Raw genomic sequence first — 21,329 nt, forward strand, 5'->3', positions numbered from 1 at the left:
CAATTAAAAATAGGAGACTTGGGTCAAGAAATCAAGGGAATGCCCATGTGTCATTAAAAGCCAACAGAATGCCATTAAAGGTTAGGCCTCTTTTTCAGCAGAGGTTTTTTCCATGCTACCAGTAAAAACAAATAGGAAAACGTTGCTTAGCCTTAACACCTTGGGCCAGTCACTGCATCTCAGCCTTATGAAAACCCTATTCATAGGGTCGCCATAGGTCGGAACCGACTTGAAAGCAGTACATTTACATTTTTTCAGAAAAAAAAGTTAAGGATAGATAATACATGAATATGAGAATTTTAATATATCAAACAATAAAAGCAAACTTTAAATACTTATTCCATAGACACATATCACCAGTTACTAAGTCAAATTCAGTTTGGTGTTTTGGCCAGAAGGGATAGTCCTGGTGAAGGAACAATCAGGCATTCAGTAGAGAGTTCCTCTCCAGAGGCTGCCAGGTCTTTTTTGGCCACAGAAAGAGGGACGGGGTATGTCAAGAAAAGAAGATACCAGGAAGGAAGGTAAATGTATGAAAAGAAGAAAAAATACTGAAGATCAGTTGGTAGTCAACTTATCTACAAGAGAGTTCAGCTCCATTGCATTACAGGTATTACAGAAGGTACTTTCCTTTGTTCGCACACTAAAATATGATACCTTTGGTTCAATGATTGAAATGTAGCAACTATTTCATAAAATTAGGTTAGCAGACTGGTTTAAAAATCAGAATCGGATGATCAATGAACAGGAAATTTGCTTTTAAGCCCAAATCTATATTTAACCCCAACACATCAAACTATGAGATCCAGGCATTCAAAGGTCAATTGAAAATGCAAAGACATTATGCCCCTTGTAGTTAGGCTCCAATACCAGAGATTAACAGACAAATAGTAGAAATTGTTGATGAGGGATTATTAGTGTTAGGACTATTGGTAAAAATTACCAGAGTTTAGCTGAGCGTAGCTTGCTTAGCATTCTGTGCAAAGTGAGTGTGGGTGGTTTACCTGAGAGAAAGCAAGCTTTTACCTTGTTTTGAATCACTGAGACTTTAGATTTAGTAAAATAAGAAACAAGTACTTTATTAATACCAATACATACTTGATAGGAAAGGATCTAATTCTAGCTAAGTGAGATGGAGGCGCAATGGCCAGGCTTGGACATTGCCCTCATGCTTCAAGGGAGAGAGACAGGGAAGATGTCTGCTGTCCCTTGACTGGCCAGAAAAGAAGGAAGGAAGGAGAAGATGGAAGTGAGGTCAGCTCCCTGGGTGCATCAGTATACAATGGAAGGAAGACAGGTAAGGACAGGCAGTCTAGCCAGCTGGAAGACCCTCTGTCTCCCCATAGGTATGCAAAGAGAGCCAAAGAGGAATTGTTCTTGCCACACTTTCAACAATTAGAAGGGAATAATAATAGAAAAACATCTACAGGTGAAGGGTTGAACACCTGTGTTCTGTCTGCTACCTAAAATTCATAAAGGGTTTTTCCCAATACCTGGCCACCCATTGTATAAGGTATGGGTTCATTCTTGAACCGATATCACAGTATGTGGACTACTTTCTTAAACTGCTCCACTGATTCCACCTTTTTTGAAAGGTACAGGAGACTTCCAGCAATATTTGGAGACAAACTGTTTATTGATTATTGATTACTATGGTTGCAACATCACTATATACAAATATATCAGGAGGAGGCTGTGGAGGTTATAGAATTCACTCTCAAGGCAGATTAGAGGAACCCTCCAACTAGCTTCATTTGCTCGTTAGCAGACGTAGCACTGAAAAAAACTTTCTTTTCAAAACTAATACTATTGGCAGCTACCTGGTACAGTCATGGGGTGTAAAGTTGCCCCGAGCTTGCAAATCTATACATGGATAGGTTCGAACAAAACAACATTTTAAATGATAGTAATCTGTTTCAAAAATACATCTTACAAAAGGTGTCAGGATGATATATTCATAATTTGGGAAGACACTGTCAAAACCATCATGGCATTTAAGACCTACATTAATAGGAAACAAGATACTATTAAATTTGAGTTAAGTTATGACACCTCCGGAATTAACTTCTTAGATGTGTCAGTAATTAAAAATGGAACATCTCTACATACAGATACCTTTAGGAATCCCATGGATGCCAATTCCTTTCTGGAATATGACCATTTCCATCCAGGTCATCTTAAGAAAAAATTACAATATTCCAGTGATCAAACTTAGAAGGAATTGTAGCAGTGTGTCTGATTTTGACAAATAGGTTAAAAATGTAATTGAACAGCTTGAGACCTGTGGGAATCCTAAAAGAAATTTGAAACAAGCCATGTAGGAGGGCAGGAGGATGGAAAGAGAATTTGCTTAAAGAGGGAAAAAAGCAGGAATCCAGAACGTTGATACCTTTTACTTAATGATGGCTATAATAGTTCTATACAGAAAGCTATACTTAAAATGCTGGAATCTCCTGGCTGATAATACCAGGATGTGAAACAAAACCTTTATTTGTGTACAAATGTGAAAGAAATGTAAGAGATCTATAAGTACATAGTAATCTTTAAGAAAAACAGATTACAGTCATGGCCTTATGTTCCATCAGAAAGGCAAAGGCCATTTCCCATTGCAGTGTCTGTAAAACTGCACTATTCAAGGAATACGCCAATGGCAAACAAGGTGGAAAGTACACCTTGCAGGATTTTTCCAACTGTAATACTAAAAGTAATATATGTGGCCCAGTGTCACTGCAAAGTTATGTATGTACTAGGCATGACAAGGAAAGTAACAATGGAACTGTGTGAACATAAACGTTGCATTAGAAACTATAGCAAATTTCTGAAGCACTGTCACACAGAAGATGGCACAGACTTGTTCTCTTGACCCAGGGAGCAGGATTAGCACCAATGGGTGGAAATGCAAGGAAGCAGATTTCAGCTAAATTTTAGGAGAATGCAACAGACTGCCTGGGAGGTGGAGGGCTCTGCTTCTCTGGAGATGTTGAAGCAGAGGCTGGGGAGCACTGTTGGATGCTGTAATTACATCCTGCACTGGAGATCCTGCACTAAGTGGGAGGTTGGATTAGATGATCTCCAAGGTACCTTCCAATTCTGATTTTATGTCTTTGGTTCTGCTCTGGCTGTTTTCAGGCAATAAAAGAATTTCAAAATGTTGATAATGGAATTTGCGTGTGCATGCTCACACTGCTCACTCCACATTTTCTTCCTATTATAATGATAATGTATCATCTTTTTAAAAATATGGACATTCTGCATGAGTGCACCAATGCTCCATGGTGTTTTTTTAAAAAGTTATGTGTCTGCTGCTTTGCTTTGGCAGGATAGGAGAAACAAAAATATATTATGCAGAAGTGCAGTGCCACTCCTGCTACAGAATAAAATAAAAGAGAGTATGTTCCTGCTGTGCTTCTGTGGAAGAGGAACTTTATTTATATTGTGGAAGCACAGCAGCAGTTAATTATTTTAAAACAAATAATTAAACCATGTTTTGTTGATACTGTCAGTGCCAAGTACGTTTCAGTTGCTTTGTTTCAGACCCCTTTGAGAACCTGATGAAAGCTGTAGACCCCTGTATATAAATAAATGTTTATTTAATTGCATTGGAAATTTATTATTTTGGTGCCTAGTTCACAGACCCCCTGAAGCCCATCCATGGACCACAGGTTAAGAACCCCTGGCCTAGATGGACAGAGTGAAGGCCTGCACATTACTAACAGCTTTCTTTTTCTTCATAACTGGGGAGTAGGGGGAAATCATTTAAGCATGCCAGTTTCTTTACAAGAAGTATACTGTATATACCATATCTCCACAGCACCTTCAGACACCCCGTTTGGCACATGCCAAGGCCTCTGCCCCTCCCAGTTCTTTACTTTGATCATTTGGGAATTGGCATTTTCTTTGATTTTGTTTTGTTTGGGGAGTGATCTTTTTTGTTTGGGGGTTTTGTGTAGGTGTCTTGCAGAAGGGGTCTGAGCATTGCCAGATTTTCTTCTGCAAAATATCAACTTTTGGGATTTCCAAATGTGCACCCAGGCCCAAAAGGTTGGGGATCCCTGTATTAAGTATATGCACATTCCCTCTGTTTCCCAGCCACCCTAGAGATTTATTTGAAGTGCTTGATGTAACTTCCTATAATAAAACAATAATAAAGTTACTAGCAGACTGTCTTGATCTCTTTGAGAAGTTTTCACATGTCATGTCAAGAGGAGTGGCTGGAGAAGGAGGATGATAGCTAGTTATGCAGATTGAAGTGCGTAGTATCTTGCAATATCTCCCAATAACATATTTGATACAAGGCAAGGATAGAAACATGGCTGTACCAGGCAGGAACAACAACTTTGTGTACAGGATTTTTTTAATGCCAACCCACAATTGTTTTACTCATTTGTACATTTACACTTAACAAGACATAGAAATCTGAAAATGTGTTTTCCAAAAAACTGTTTTTATATCTGCTGTTTAATGAGGAAATAGTAAATGAGAGGATTCAACAGGTATATTATTAATTTAATTTTCTACCCATTGAAATGATACTTTCCTATACCAATACACACTCTTCCTGGAGTCCTTGGCCCTTAAGCTTGATGATTTTACAGTGGTGCTTAAAGAGGTTATGTAGCAAAGGATTAGCTGCATGCTAGTTCTATTTGGACTCTTGAAAAGTTAACTTTGGCACAAGGATTTCCTAAGATGTCCAAAGGGGTCGCACTGGCGTTCTGGAGAAATAAAGAGGGCAAGTGGCTTGGGGCTGGTGCTTCACTTTGCAGCTTTCCAATGACCTCTGGTTAAAAAACAAAAGGTAAGATCAAGGGGCCTGATAAGCATGAAGAGAGATGTCTATAGGTATTGTGCCACCTGCAGGTCCTGCGTGAAGGAAAGCAGGGTTAGAAAATATGGTTTGAAACAAAACGAAATGTTAACCCTTTTGAAGTGGGGTGGATAACAAGTGGCATGCCAACAGAGAGTAATTCATTCCGAAGAAATGTGTGGTGGGCTTTTAAAAGATGAAGTCTTTTGATTATTTCCCTTCAGCATATGAGGGATGGTTGGGATATCTTGGGGAAAAACCTTGTAAGATTTTATGTATTTGGGACAGTAGAAACGGTCATTTTTAGGGTGAAGGAACACAATGAAAGGAGCCTTATAGAGAAAAACGCAAGCTTCATGCTGGTACAGAAAGTGGATAATTATGATTGGTTTCAGGTGAGTGAAATGTTAGTCTAAATGTTTAGGCTTGGGTGAACTAGTGTTTTACTTTCTGGAGAACAACTCTGTGACACAAAGTGGACTTGCCTTGTCCCTATTTCAGTGCAATCTGGTCACCTCAGAAAATGAAGTAGAATCCTAAACGTGTAAATCCCGATTTAGTTTTAGTGGTGCTTGTTCCCTAGTACATGTGTTTAGGATTATATACCATACCTTTCAAAGCACATCTCCCAAAAAAGCTTCATGGGAACTGTAGTTTACTCCTCCCAGAGCTACAATTCCCAGCACCCTTAGCAAACTACATTTCTCAGGATTCTTTGCAGGGGTACTTTAAAGTTATCGTGTCCACAGCCAAAGTGTGAGAACTTGGGAGGGATAATTAAGACTTAGAAATAAATGCGAAGTGAGCAGCAACAAAAAAACCTGGAGAAATCCCTACACACAGGACGACTTCATTTAAACAAACAGGTCTGCAGTAATGTTTTTGGGAAATAACTGGTGGCCTGGAAAAAAGAGAAGTTTGTTTTTCTGGTGGGAAAAACACCATTTATTGAAGTACTTGACTGGCAGAAAAGTTGTTTTGTAGATACACAAAGAGCTAATCTTCTAGTATGTTCTTAAATTCTGTTAACCTGTTCAATTGTCAGGAAGACTTGTAGCTGCAAGCTTTGAAGCCAGAATGTCTTGGAACACAAGGCTTTCTGGGGATGGGGTGGTATTATGACTGCTGGTTGACCACCCATTATTCAGCTGATTGCTCATTAACAGTCAGGAATGATCTGTTGATGTTTCCTGGATTGAAGCTAATAGCTAGAATACCTTTCTGAATAGGCAATTTACCTGCAGGATGGGATGTGAGACAAGTATGCTGCAGAGAGAGAGAGGGAGAGAGAGAGAGAGAGAGAGAGAGAGAGTAAAAGAAGGCACTTTCTTTTCAGGGGACTGTACTTTCTGAAGATAGTATTTTTTTTTGCATTCCTAAATGTTTTAAATAATAAAATTTAGCTGCATTATATTTGCAACATATACATTCCAGTTCAATACAACTGTTACTAGGTCTATGTTTGTTTAGTTGATGCATCCATCCACATGCAGTGGGGAATCTAGGGCAGATTTCTGTTTTCTGGATCTCAGCTACCTTTTTAACAAGCATGCTTCTAAGCCTCATTGTTGACATTAGCTTGAAAGTACACAATTTTGAAACCTTCATCTGGAAAGAACTCCCTAGTGCTATTGCTTCATTGTACAAGCTATAGGTGTTCACAAGGATTAAAACTGTGTAGAGAGGTAGGGGCATGATCAAAAGGCCCACCCCCAATGTCCCTTGCACTAGGCTCCTCTCAGACCTTTGCTTGTTGAGTGCAAAGGTCCAAAGAAGACAACTACATGCATTTGGCTGAACACATTTAGAAGCCTTTGTACTCTAGTTAAAAAGCGAGAAAGACCTCAATGGATGACTGAAGAAAAATGGTTAAAGAGAGAAGGAAAGCAAAAGCAAAAAGAAATAGAAACACAGTCAGAACCCTAAATGTAACAATACAGCGACTAGTACGCAAGGACAAAGAGAACTTTTACAATAGTATAGAAATAGAAGAGGACAACATGGACTGCAAAAATGACAAATAATTGGGTGTTAGAACAAATTAAACCAAAACTATCACTAGAAGCTAAAATTATGAAACTGAGGTTATCATACTTTGGACACATAATGAGAAGACATGATTCATTAGAAAAGATAATAATGCTGGGGAAAACAGAAGGGAGTAGAAAAAGAGGAAGGCCAGACAAGAGATGGATTGATTCCATAAAGGAAGCCACAGACCTGACCTTACAAGATCTGAACAGGGTGGTTCATGACAGATGCTCTTGGAGGTCACTGATTCAGAGGGTCGCAATAAGTCATAGTCGACTTGGAGGCACGTAACTACAACAACCAAGGGTTCCCAGTCACACACAGATTTAGCTGAATGAGCATAGAAGCTCTTTCAGGTCTTTGCACTCAATAGGAGGAGGCCAGAGGAACCTGTAGGTTCAGATACATTAGGGGTGGGGCTTGCATATGTGCCACCATCCCTCTAGTAAAGGTAAAGGTGTCCCCGCACTTATAGTGCGAGTTGTTTCCGACTCTTAGGGTGACGTCTTGCATCATTTACTAGGCAGACCGTATATATGGGGTGGGATTGCCAGTTCCTTCCCCGGCCTTTCTTTACCCACCGGCATATGCCAAGTACTCATTTTACCGACCACAGATGGATGGAAGGCTGAGTGGACCTCGACCCCTTTTACCAGAGATGCGACTTCTTCCGTTGGAATCGAACTCCAGCCGTGAGCAGAGCTTCGGCTGTGTTACCGCCGCTTACCACTCTGCACCACGGTGGGCCGTACCATCCCTCTACACAGCTTTAACCCTAGTTTGTTACAGAAATGCCTGAAGAGGGTTTGTATATCAAGGAATGCTTGTGTGTCTTTATTTCCATGTGCGATTCCCCTATATTAGCAGAGTGAGGGTAAGATCAGGGCTGCTCCGAGGACCATATAGTAGCAAGTGCATCTAAAATGTTGGCAAAGCACATCTCACCCTCTCCTGCAGCCAGCCAGAATCCCTGGCACAGTTTGGGAATCACTCGTCTAGAAAGATGAGAATTCTGGAAGTGCCTGTTGCTGAAGTATTCCCACTAGAAAATCAGAATGCACTAGAAAGGAGTGCAAAGTTGACAAGTCTTTGACACACAAGAAGGTACTGAAATCTTTAAGCAGGGATGTCCATTACAGTGGCACTTATATCCTTATTCTTCTGGCACATACTATGCTTTGGCTGCACCTTGTTTTCTGGCTCATCATAACACTTATCTTGATGGTTTAATATTGGCTGACCTGATGGAAATGTTGGGTGTGGAAGTTTATGCCTTAGTTCAAAGGACTGGGCTAACAGCCACCCATGGGATTGTTGTTTATGCGTGTGCACTGCTAAAGAGGCTCAAGCAAATAAGATATTTTACATGCTGCGTTAACCAGACCTTGAATATGCAATAAAGCTCCTTAAAGGTTGCACCCAAGTTCAAAGTTAATTTAAGATTTTTTGATACAAAATAACATTCAAGTATGTTTTCAGTAATGTTCACCATAACTCGCCCATAGTTTGTCTGGTAAACATTTTTATCCTACATGATTTCTTCACACGTATAATTACGCTTGTACTATATTGTTCCTTGATAGAACTTGCGTCTGGTTCTGTCTCCTATTCAGGCTTTACTCAGAGTTAGACCTATTTCTATTAGCAGAATAATTGAATCATGCCATTTTGACAATTTAAGTAGCAATAGCAAAGGGTATGCAGTTCTTTCAGCAGAATTTTACTTTTAAAACCAAAACAACTTCTGTGATACTGGTTGGCAGTCAAGAAAACATCGGTGACTTCCAACTATTATTAACTATTTGATGTATCCAATATTGTATTTTTTTCCTACATTTTTGGTGCTGTTCAATAGGATCATCTCATGCCCAAGCTCCATTGAAAAGAACAGAAACGGGTGAAGAGCTGTGTTCCCATTTATGTCAATGCAGTTTAAACAAAAAGTTCCTGATGAATTGTGTCCTCAGTTTGCACCATGATGTGTACAACAGATATTTACAACAGTATCCATGACCACGATTTGGCAGATGGAAACAGGAAAAGACCACTGAGTTGCTCTGCCATGGTTGGCACTTAGAAGGCCTGTTTCCAGTGTCCCTGGCCTGTGCTGTGGCCAGCTAAAAGGCTGGCACAGGAACACAGGATGACCCAGAACACAAGCTGCCCAGTCCCTGTTGATTGACCCAGAGACAAGCAGGTTCTGCCTTGACCAAGACAGGAGCAAGGCCTTCGACAGGCTTAGTATACTGTATGTAAATCAATCCCATGCAGCTGGGATTGGCACTTAAGTAACTGGCTGCATATGGATTTCACTTGCATTCTTGCAAGTATATTAAGACTGAGTAGAGTTTAGGCTTCATTTTTTAAAAAGTTACATAGCTGTAGCTTCAAAAAACCATGGAAGATTGGCAGGTCTTTGAAAAGTGAGGAAGTAATGGAGCAAATGGTACACAAGCATAATCAGTCAGCAGCCAGCTTGTGTCTGACCACCAGTTTGGTGTGGTCCAGCCCCATGTAAGGGCTATCAACTCCTAGCTAGGATGCTTTTGGAAATTTAAATAGGATTTTGAATTTAAAAAAATATTCTTCAAAAATAACTTTGTTTTAAATGAAAACTGAATTTAATAGAACCCAGTATGACTAAAAAATGTGCAGATTAAAACATCATAATCAACAACAACTCACCAGCACAGGCACTTGTGGAACAAAAGTAGAAGTCAAAAACTTTCCTCTTGCATAGTCATACATTTCTCTCTGTGGCTTCTTGACTAAATAATCCATTATGGAGATGGGTCACTACTAAATCAGCTTTGCTTACTTTATAAATGCAATGCTCTCAAGGTGTTGAGAACTTTGGTAAATTGCTATGGTTGGATGGCATTGGCTTTTCCTTTGCTAACTTCCCTAAAAATAATATGATTGCATCACTAGAGGGCACCAAGCACTTTTTAAAGACATGCTTTTAAGATTTAATTTAAAAAATCATTTTGGAAATGTTTTTCCCTCTGCTGATCCACAAGTGTCTGTTCTGGTTAGTTCTGTTTTTTTTTTTTAATTTGCACATTTTTACAGGCAAACTTGTGCTTGTAAATATGTCTGCATGGTAGTAAATGAAAAGTGTTTTCCAAGATTGGTCACAGTATATAGGAATGCAGGAAGCTGCCTTACACTGAATCAGATCCTTGGTCCATCTAGCTCAGTATTGTCTACACTGACTGGCAGCAGCTTTCCAGGGTTTCAGGCAGGGATCTTTCCCAGGCCTACCTGGAGATGCTGGGGATCAAATCTGGGGCCTTCTGCATGCAAAGCAGGTGTTCTACCACTGAGCTACAACCCTTCCCACGGGGACTGGCTAAGCTTTCGGGTTTATCCAGTTTAATATATATCCAACACTGGAAGCGAATGTGCATTGATGAGGCAAACATACTTTTACTTTTTCTTCTTTAAGTGTTTTTAGGTTTTCTTATTAACCTTTGGCATGATGCTATAAGCTATAGGAATTTTATGCTGAAAACAGCCACTGTCACTAGAAGCAGCCTAGCAGTGTTGAACAAAGTCATTGTATGGGACAGAACTGGGCAGCTCTCCAACCCAATGGGGTAGAAATAGCACACTGCTTTCACACTGCACTTTACTCCGTTATTCTGATGATTTCTTACCTGGTAATTTGTGCATTACATTTGACCTTTCACACGACATATAATCTAGTTCCAAAAGTCTAGTGGAATGTAGTACACGTTTAGTGCTAATTTCCATGATAAATAATACCAGAAATAATCCAATTGCAAGGCTGGGAACCCAGAAGATTGCAGGAGTTTTGTACTAGCAGCCTGTCACATGACAGGCATCCAAACTTCCTCTCAGTAGCCTGGCTATATTTCTGTATTTTTAACTCATTCCTGCCTGTGCCTGCTCCCTATTTGCCTTTGTTGAGTCCTCCTTACATTGTTTTACCTCTGATCTGTGCGTTGGGAGTCCGGTTCTTTCCCACCCCTCCCCCTCCCCCTCCCCCAAGATCTAAAATATCTTACCTGACTTTTTTTCTCTTCTTTGTGTTCACTTTACTCCATCTAGTCTCCCTTGGCTGCTTTCAGACATGAGGCTTATTATGTGTGATAGTTGCTGAAGTTGCTTTTCAAGTCTTTTCAGGTCCTTTTCTATTGTCTTTTAAGCTTTCCCTCTCAGTCTTTTTTATCTGAGCTGGAGCAGCTTGTATTTTAAAAGTGTCCACTCTTCCTTCTTTTTCTCAGTGCTTTGTTTCTGGTTCTTTCCTTTTGGAGTTTTTGCTTTCTTGCTGTTTTTCTTGCCTTTTTCACCTGATCCTGTTTAATTGCAGCACTGTGAAAGACATTTACTCAACATGCTGGTATATCAGGTACTGCAGTGTGAAAGGAATTTTAGAAATTGGGAGAAGCACTATCATTTTAATCCATTAAACTAACGCAATAAGCCCCATGTGTGAAAGCAGCCACATACACACGCTCTGTTGGTGGCACCTTGCAACTTACAGGTAACTTAGCAAGATTCCAGGCTTGTTCATCTTGGTAAGGTTTGCTGCTACATCTGTATTGACATAACAGTATCAATAGTGTAAAGCTGTGTGTCATGTTTACACTTAATATTCTATCTCTCCCACCTCCTTGTACGCATGCAGATATACCACTGTGGTTACACAATTTGGCTATGTTTTGTCCCCCACTCTCTAGTTTTCCAACACTGGGCTCCTGCTGGAAGGGTGGGATATAAATCAAATAATAAATAAATAAAATAAAAACACTGAGTTGGATCTTTTTCTGGGAATGAAATGGACAGTAACCTAAGTCATTCAGTGAGCCCTTCCATTTCACCACCACTGTTGCAACAGAAGAAGCACCTACCACAGGGGTGAGGGCAAGAGGGAGCTCCTATTGCTGCTCCACCTAGATGATAAGCACTGTGATATTCTTACTCCTCAAAACAGCTCTGTTGCAGCACAACTTTCTTAGGGCCTTGGGAAGATGTGTCCCACTGAGTCCAAGCACCCCAAATTCTGATGAGTAGTACAATCATCTGTGGGAGAGAAAAAGAATGCTTGAACTTCTCTTTAACCTTCTGTTGATACTACAAAGCAGCTTGTAATTGAAGAAGCGGGCAACTTGTAATATATGGCAATAATATAAAAAAGACACTGATGCCCTTTGCAGTTTCTGTATTTAATTCAATTTCATTTGACTGGTTTTATGAGCAGAATTCTAGCTATGTGCATTAGATTGACTGCATGGATTACATGTGCCTATAATTCCATCTTCAGTTTTATTATCCCGTTTACTAGTTCTTTGAATCTGGTGGCTTTCTCCTGTTAATGTGGGAGAAGTTGATTAGACAAAGTTATTAATAGCCCTTGTAAGTTTTTCTACTCAATTATCTAGCTCCTATTATTTAAAAATGCAGTACAGAAAAAGTACAACTTTGAGAGTTAAGTCTATTTATTTTGGGATAACCATGCTGAACTCACTTCAGAATTGCTGTGAGAGAGCAGTAAAGAATGAACAATTGGCTTTGGAGGAAGGGAGAGATACAATATAGGGAGTAAATGATTATAAGTGATAATATAATTCATATCTGCTTGACAATTGGGATTCTTTCAGCTTAATTGATCCATGGATATTTTTTTTAAGTTCTCCCTCTGTAGACATCCTTCCGCAGCAAGGGTTTGGCCTTGAAAAGTGATGTATAACAAAAGAAATGAGCCTAACTTGCACTGGTTGGAAGAAGAGCTCACATTTCATGGTAGAGTATAACAAGGTGCAAAATAAAGACTGGTACAAATTCTGCCACTGAAGGTGTTGAATTATCAGGTTGGCATGCACCTTATCGGAGATTCAGTCTTGGTTGTGTGCTCACTGAACAATTAAAGCAATTTTGCCATGGGGCTCTGAAATGAGTCACTACTATTCACTAAGCATTTGCTCAGTGCCCAAGCATGGTGGGGGAGGGTAAACTTTACTGGGGCCTGGAGTTCAAGAGGAGAACTCCAGGCTGCAACCCCATTACCAAGGGGGACGACGACTGTAGATCATGCTTGAGGATATTTATGGAAACGTTTCCCTGTTTCTGTGTACCTGTTGCCCATACCTTGTGAGATTTGCTTGGAGCCAGTCAGAACCAGTGTTAAGAGCAGGACAAGCAACATTCTGATTAGTCTGTTACTGATCCACACCCTTCTCTAGAATGTTCACTGCCCAGAGAGCTATTGCTAGTCGGGCGGTATATAAATTTTAATAATAATAATAATAATAATAAAGTGGGCTTGTACTATTAATGTAGGATTTGTTATTAAAGAGACAAAAAGATGTGCACTTCCTTATGTGACATGTTCTCTCAAGACTGACTAGTCCCGGAGCTCCTTGTGCATAGACAGAAGGGAGGTCCAATTTGTGAGAGGGACAAAGTACCATACTGATCAGGGCCATTGATCTGAGGGACAGTGGGAGACAGTGCTGCTGATAGGATTTACAGTCTGGAGTCATCAAAAACTTCAGGCATTCTGCTGTGAGGCAAGAATTGTTAAGCCACCTATTTATTTTGTCTATTAAGTGTAAACATACAAGAGAAATTGGTTTTGGGGAGATAATTCATGATTTTGCAATGAAAAACACCAGAAAAGCTTTAAACTGAATTGTGATATTTCTAAAATGTTTCCAGATATGCTGGTCCGTTAGACCAACAACAAAACATTGTAACTATTTTTTAAAATACAGTACATATTATTATTGCTTTATTCCAATCACAGAATAAATTTTAAAAGATTACAAAAATGATTTGCTTGTATAAAATATAACAAAAAATAAACAATAATGCAAAAGTTTTTTCCCCAAATAGCCCCATTTTCTATTATCATGTTGTAACTGTGACAGGATAATACCTTTTTAAGGATCAGTCAGAATTACAAAATAGTCAACAAGGTTTGCAGGACTCTTCTTCAGGCTGGATAATATGTTAAACAAAAATAGTAAAAGAAGGGAGGTGTTTGGGGCATGGTAGCAAATCCCCAAGGCCATGAAATTGCACATGTGTGGTAGGATTGTAGTTAGGCTTGCCAGATCTCTGGTTTTTGCCCCAGAGACTCCGGTTTTTTTGGGGTCATCTCTGGGTCTCCGGGTCAGTGAACTTAATCTCCGGACTCTTAGCTTTCTTTTTTCCCCTTTTTTTTAATCTCTGCCCTTTTGGGTTTTTAGCCAACAAGTGAAGTCAGGGTTGTGATTGACAAGATTTGTTGACTCCACCCTTTCAGAATGCCGATCTTTGGAATGCTTAACTACTTGTTCATGCAGCACCAAGAGTAATGCCTTCAGTTATGCTGCACATAGCTGAAACAGGGTTCAAAGCAGAAATTCTGGTGAATTTATGATGGGCGGTTGGAGGGAGGTGCCCAGAATGACAAAACAAAAAGATAAAAAGTCACAATTTTATTCCGTTTGTGCAATTAAAATATGTAAAAAGCCCAACGCGTTTCGACTAATCAAATCTAGCCTTCATCAGGAGATGCTTGTTTCAATTTTCTTCAAAATGATGATAACGTTGGTCTTGTTCAAAAGAATACAAGTAGTCAGTAATGGATCCACCTTTTTCCACCCCCGAATTTATGATGGACAGAAATGTTAAACAATGATGTACCTAAATATATCCATTTTACATATATCTTTGTATATCTGAAACTAATAAAAAAATTAAACTCACACAAAACCCCTGAACCCTACATCCTACAATTCTGCGTTCAACTTCCACATGATGCCCTACCCATATTCTAGCATAATTAATTCTAACTATAAGGAAAAAAAGGTTAGGCATACAAAGGGAATGGTGATTCCCTTCACCAACTGACTAGCCAATAAGTATCAGAAAGGACTGTGGATGGGCTGTTCTGCAGTTGCCCAACTTATCACGTCTTTTCTAATATCAAAAGACCAACTTCCTTCCTGCTTTGTGGCATACTGTCACTTGATTTTATTTATTACATTTATACCCTGCCTTTCTTTTCATGATTGAAACCCAAGGCGGCTTACATATGGTTCCCAGGTGGTCTCCCATCGAGGCACTGTCCAGACCTGACCCTGCTTAGCTTCAGCAGGGAGCTGGTCTTATGTGCTTTCAGACCATAGCCATTGATAATAAACTATTCAGCACAATCAAGCTATATATCAAATACCTGCCACAAGGGCCAAAGTTCTAATTTATGATGGCACCCTAGATATAAAATGCACAGAAATTCAACGTTCACAGCTCTTACGGAAGTGCTGCATCATGGATTGGTGGCTGTTTTCTGTGCTTCTCAGTGGGGTTTTTCTACATATTGTTTGCTGTCTGGTAAGACCACAAAGAGCATACTTTCTTACTTAAGGGCTGGGGTGAAGTAACGTTTTTGCATTTAATGTGGCTATATTTTTAAATGAAATAGTTGCTGTAAAGGGTGGAGGCTACTCATAATTATCAGGACTGCAGCAGGGATAGAGAATTTAATAATTACCTCCCTTGTTGGTCCTGACGACAGTCAGTTCGCTGAAGCTGCTGTTTGCATTGGAAGGAAATCCTCCTTTGGTGCCAATTTTTGTCAGAACTGAATGAAGGGGCAAAGAGGTAAATTCCCCCTCCTCACCTTCTGCAATCTGGTAATTACCCTGACCCTGCAATCACACATGTAATGCTATATCTAATTTGACCCTAACTTCCAAATAAGTGGGTACAGGATTGTAGACTTTTTCTCCTAGATCAGTATGCCATTGTAAAGGAATGCAATATATATTAATAGCCAGCAGAGTCAGTTAAACCTTCCAAGATGTATGAGAAAGGGTACTCACTAATGATAATAATTATTTGGAATTTAAAAATATAAAAGAGGGATGTTTAGAAATTAATCTCCTAACAAAGTTTCAGAGTACATAGTTTTTTTCTTTGTGCCGGGATCAAGCCCGACACCAGCAGTTGGGCAAGTTGGGCACTAGAAGGGCCTCTCTCTAGCCCAACCTGACCTCACTACCATTCACTGCTGAGGTCCTGGATATTTTTCAGCAGTGGGTAGCAGTAACACTTTTGAACAAGAGCCAAGCTCACCTCCCATGCCTGATGCCAGTCTGCTATTTTAAATTACCCAAGAGGTAATGGCCCATCCCATATTTATGAAATTTGTAGATTTTATAGATCTGTGGGCTAGGACATTGCATTTTGGGTAACTTAAAATGATGGGTGGCCATCATCAATGGAAACTGAGCTTTGCCCCAATTCAAAAGTGCCACCCCCAGTCCACCGCTGAAACGTATCCAGGTGTGCAGTGGAGGGTACTGCTACCCAAGCTGAAGTGCCAGCAGAGAAAGCATGTTGTGGCAGCTGCTGGTCCCTGCCCTGCTTGGGGAGGTGGGGGAGCATTGTCTGCACTGTGCCAAGGGCTCCCTGAAGCTGGCTGTGATAGCCATTTAGCATAACAACAATAGTTGCTGTGAATGTGATCACCATTTTATTTCAGCGTTATAAATGGGGTTTTACTGATAAAAACCTGGTAGCAAAAAAGAGTCAAAACATATTGAATTCATGTGTCTGAATGATCAGCCTAGAGATCAGTCAGGCTGGCCAATGCTGGGTTTCAGGGTTTTGTGGAAGCCAAATGGGTAACGCTGGATGGAGAGGAAGCACATTAATTTACTCTCTTGATTTGTATATCATATCTGGGGAGCCCCATCTCTTGCTCACATCAGGACCCCATTGACGGGTCTTGCCAATAGGCCCCTAAAATCCTGGAACCAGACCTCTCAGTCCCATCCTTTAATATGATTGAGACACATGTGTAAATAATTTAAACTGAGGAAGTAACACCCATGGACACACATAGGGCTGAGGTAGGAGGAATTTTTATTCTTTGAAGAGACCACGCTCTGATGTTGCGTTATTGGCTCAAGGTCCATTACAAGGGAAACTGTGCACTCTTAAAGTGATGACTCATATTTTTTTTATTATTTATTTAATAAATTTCTATCCCACTCTTCCTCCCAGAAGGAGCCCAGGGCAGCAAACAAAACACTACGAACTCTCTAAAACCAAACCAGACTAGAAAATATATTAAAACAAAACATCTTTAAAAACATATTAAAGCAAAACATCTTCAAAAAATCTTTTAAAAAAGAAAATGTTTAGAAACATTTTAAAAAGCAATTCCAACAGATGCAGACTGGGATAAGGTCTCTTAAGGCTTGTTGAAAGAGGAAGGTCTTCAGTAGGTACTGAAAAATGCAATAAAAGGATTTTTGTTCTAAGTCTCAGATAGAACATGTTTCACATATGCACAGAAATCACAAGGGTCATCCTACAGGTGTAAAATATTGCCATGAATCTGGCTTTAATGGCTGCACTTGCCATTAGATATCAGCAGAGGCGTAGTTGTCTGGGGTTGTGGGGGCATCACAGACCTGTTACTTTTTTGGGAGCAGGGTCCCAGCCAGGTCCCTATGTATGAGCCAATCAGCATGAAAGGGGAGTGCGTTAGCCACTGAGAACAGTCTTTGTCCTTCTGTGCTGATTGGAGCCAATCAAAATGAAAGGAGGTGAGTCAGCCACTGAGAAGACTCTTCTCAGTAACTAACGGTTCATCTACATGGGAGCATTTCTTCGTAGGAAATACACTTCTTTTACCTTCACTTTTCATTTGCATTGTTCGCAGTTCCTGCTCAGTGATAGCTAGCAATTGCTTTTTCCCATTCCCACAAGCAGGCATTCCTCTGGGAAGGATTAGTCTCACTTTTTCCTTGTGGCCCCACCCTCTAATTATACATTTCCACTCCCTCTGGTTGCTAAGGTGACCAAGAATGCTCAGTCTGTTCTACCAGCTGCAGTAGGTTCCTCTAAAAAAAATCTGGAAGTGCAATATCTGTGTTTTCCCTAGTAGAATACAGCTGAAATACAAATCTTTGTTTCCACAGTGTTATGCTTTTGCACACAAGTTGGGGGGAAAGAAAATAAAGGCACCGTTTGCAGCAACATAAAAAATGCCAGCAGAATGGAGGAGAGCAACTGGAAGTTACTTGTCAGGCTACAGGAAATAAAATGAATGAAGGGAAGAGGAGGGAGTGGGTGTGGAGAGGGGAACAATTGACACAGCCTCCTAAAAGCATCAGAGCAAAGCATCTGCAAGCACTAGAGAAAGGGAATGAAGACTTTTTTCTTCCCTTTTTATACTATCAGTGGATTGGGTTAATATTTAAAGGAGATGTGATGTGAGTAGCACCAAACACACAGTAAACCACCATGTAGATGAGCCCTAACACACAGCCTCCCCTTTCCTGCTGATTGGTTCCTAGGGATGTATGTTGTGGTGGACTGAGGACTCACAAGACAACAGGGAGAGCAAGAGATACAAGGAAAAGTGGAAAAGGTGGTATAGCTGTGAGGGGATGTGGTGTAGGGTTGCCAGGTCAGAAGCATCCCAAAACCTCGGATTTGAGGGTCAGGCCCTAGTGATGTCATGGGGTGGGCCCTAGTGATGTCATGGGGCAGGCCCAAGTGATGTCACGGCGTGGGCCCAAGTGATGTAATTAAGCATGATACATTAAGCATCAATCACAGTTGCTTGGAGCATACAATTAAAAAAATCTGATTGGAAATTAAAATAGAAATCTTAGCTAAAAGATGGAGCCTGGGTAGGGAACATTTAATCTAGCCTACTTGCTTTCAGCAAGAAGGGTTTAAGTGCCTTCAGGCCAGGCCAGTCACCAGAAGGCCACTGTAGGGACAAAGGAGCCTAGTGTTGTGGAGATGTTAGATGGGAGCATTGGGGAGTAAAGATGGATGCTCCTGAAGGCTACAATTCTAAACTTACTAAGGGATTAAGCCCCATAGAACTCAACAGGACTGACTTCTGAGTAGATAGAGTTTGGATTGTGCTGTTGGTAAACCTTGACTAGGGATCCTCTGCAAAGACATCCATCTCCAAGCAAGGTTGGCAACCCCCTGCCTGGAATGCCCTGCCCTTATCTTTTAACGTGGCTGCTTCAAACATCTTTACAGATTTGACCCTTCACTTCAAAAAGAGGTCTGAGAAATAAGAGTAAGAAGTATCTTTTAAAATTGTTCTTTTCAATTCACTCTTGAATGGACATCATACCTAGGGCAGATCCACACCATTCATTTAAAGCACATTCAACACACATTTGAAGCACATGAATCCCACCACAGAATCATGGGAACTGCAGTTTGTTAAGAGTGGTGAGAACTATAACTGTGAGAGGGAAACGACACTTCCCAGGATTCTTTAGGGGAAGTCATGCGCTTTAAATGCAAGTTGGATGTGCTTTAAACGTATTGTGTGAATCCACTTAATAAATTTTGCCAGCATGTAAATTGTTTTAATTAATTTTTCAAAATGGAAATGAGCTATAAACTGTAGTGAGTGACCATGGGCTACTCACCATCTCTCAGCCTATCTGCCCCTCAGGAGGAAAACAATGGAGAACCATGACCACCCCAAGGCATACTTAAAATGTAGAGGAAGTATTGTACAACCATAGTGTGAAATCGGATACTTATTGGGACACAGTATGAAGAAATATTTATATAGGCATGACTATCAAATATGTTCATTATCTACACAACTTGTAAAGATATTTATAGTGCAATCCTATGTTTGTTTACTCAGAAGCAAGTCCCAATGTATTCAATGGGGCTTATTCAACCAGGGAAAACTGTACCCTCACGTGATAAGGAACTTGTTCTTTTAACAAGCCTTTTGAGACCTTATCCCAGTCTGTGTCTGTGTTGGAATTGCTTTTTAATATGTTTTTAAACATTTTCTTTTAGAAAAAAGATTTTAAAGCTTTTAAAAATGTTTTTAAAGATGTTTTGTTTTAATATATTTTAAAGTCTGTTTTTATGATTTTTAAAGTCTTTTTAGTGCTTTTGTTTGCCGCCCTGGGCTCCTACTGGGAGGAAGGGCAGGATATAAATCAAATAATAAATGAATAAAAATAAATAAATAAACTTCATTCACCCAACCCAAAATTTGGAATCTTGCCACTTTAAGCTGTTTTGCAACTGTTTATACTTTTTTATGGTTATTGGTTTTTAAAGGGATTTATTTCTTACTGTGAGCTGCCTTGGTTTCCAATCACCAACCCTACCTCACAGGGTTGTTGGAAAGGCCGCACGCATGCACGCACACACACACACACACATATATATATGCAGGTGTAAAAATACACCCCATATAATAGTTTATTGTCAAACCAGTTGGTCATTGAGGAACATTTTTTTTAAAAAAAAATCAGTATTAGTTTCCTACATAATAAAAACTGTGATACCTAGGTAAACCCTGCCTAATTGCTTTAAAAATAGGATTGGAAGGGGAGAAAAATATTTACAACACAAACACAAGTCTGTGCTATGTTTACTCAAAAGTCCCATTAATTTACAGCACAATCCTAACCATGTCTACTCAAAAGTAAGTCCTAGTGGAGTTCAATGGGGTTTACTCCAGGTACATGGAAAGAAAGTACTGGATTAAATACTTTCATATTTCATAGCCCAGGGTCTGACTCTTGCACACAAGAGAAAAAAAAACTTTAAGCCATATTACTTACGCAAACTGCAAAATCTCAAAGCCACCATTTTCTGACATTGAAATTAAGCCTAGGCATGCCTGGATCAACAAGTCACAACCCTGGCTTCATTTATTGGCTACAATCCTGAAAGGGCGGGCTTAGAGCCAGAGCTTGGAAAATTAACCTTTTTTAAACTACAACTCCCATCAGCCCCAGCCAGCATGGCCACTGGATTGGGCTGATGGGAGTTGTAGTTAGAGCTAGGAGCTGTTATAAAGATCTGTAAAACAGATTTAACAGTTGCGCAGGGGGGCGGTTGACGTTTTGGTGTATATCTCGGGAACCAGACCACCTAGAAACTTAATTTTTTTAAAATTGAAGCTGAGAGTCTGGAGATTAAGGGGTGCTAGCCGGAGAACTGGAGGGGACCCCCAAAAACCAGAGACTCCAGCTGAAAACCAGAGACCTGGTAACCCTAATGTGGTGTGACTGTCATGAAGAGATCCTGCATTTCTGAATTTGCCACTACACTATTGGATATCACCTGAAATCTTGAAAGAACAGATTGAACATCTTATTGTTTTCCTTTTTTTTTATTCTAGCCTGTTCAAGAACTACAGGGTGAGTTCTGTTTAGCGTTTTACTAATTGGTATCAAATACAGGCAACAAAACCAGCTGCCTATTCACACAACAGTCACAAAAACAGATTTATACATATTGCTACTGTTAGGACATTGGCATTCTGATCCTACCCATATTGCTTGGAAATAAGTGCCATTGGGTTTAGTGGGTCTTGCTTCCAAATTGGTACTTATAGAGCAATCCAAAGGGGGGGGTGTGGAGGAGGGAGAGCACAAGGTGTGCGCTGACAGGACAGAAGGGGGATTATTCCTCCCCTCTCCCCTGTTCTAGGAGCTTTTCTTCTTAACAG

The 21,329-nt window shown here is 40.1% G+C and overlaps 1 protein-coding gene across 1 annotated transcript in view; it reads left to right on the forward strand.

The window, feature by feature from the left end:
- The first annotated feature begins 493 nt into the window (after window positions 1–493).
- Window positions 494–21,329, forward strand: part of MEP1B (meprin A subunit beta) — a 48,608-nt gene continuing 27,772 nt past the window's right edge. Inside the window, exons 1-3 of the mRNA XM_061611315.1 lie at window positions 494–622; window positions 5,032–5,202; window positions 21,000–21,018. Coding sequence (XP_061467299.1) covers window positions 494–622; window positions 5,032–5,202; window positions 21,000–21,018 — 319 coding nt within the window. The remainder of the gene's footprint in view (window positions 623–5,031; window positions 5,203–20,999; window positions 21,019–21,329) is intronic.

Source organism: Rhineura floridana, chromosome 1 (genome assembly GCF_030035675.1).
Source record: "Rhineura floridana isolate rRhiFlo1 chromosome 1, rRhiFlo1.hap2, whole genome shotgun sequence".
Classification (NCBI taxonomy): domain Eukaryota; kingdom Metazoa; phylum Chordata; class Lepidosauria; order Squamata; family Rhineuridae; genus Rhineura; species Rhineura floridana.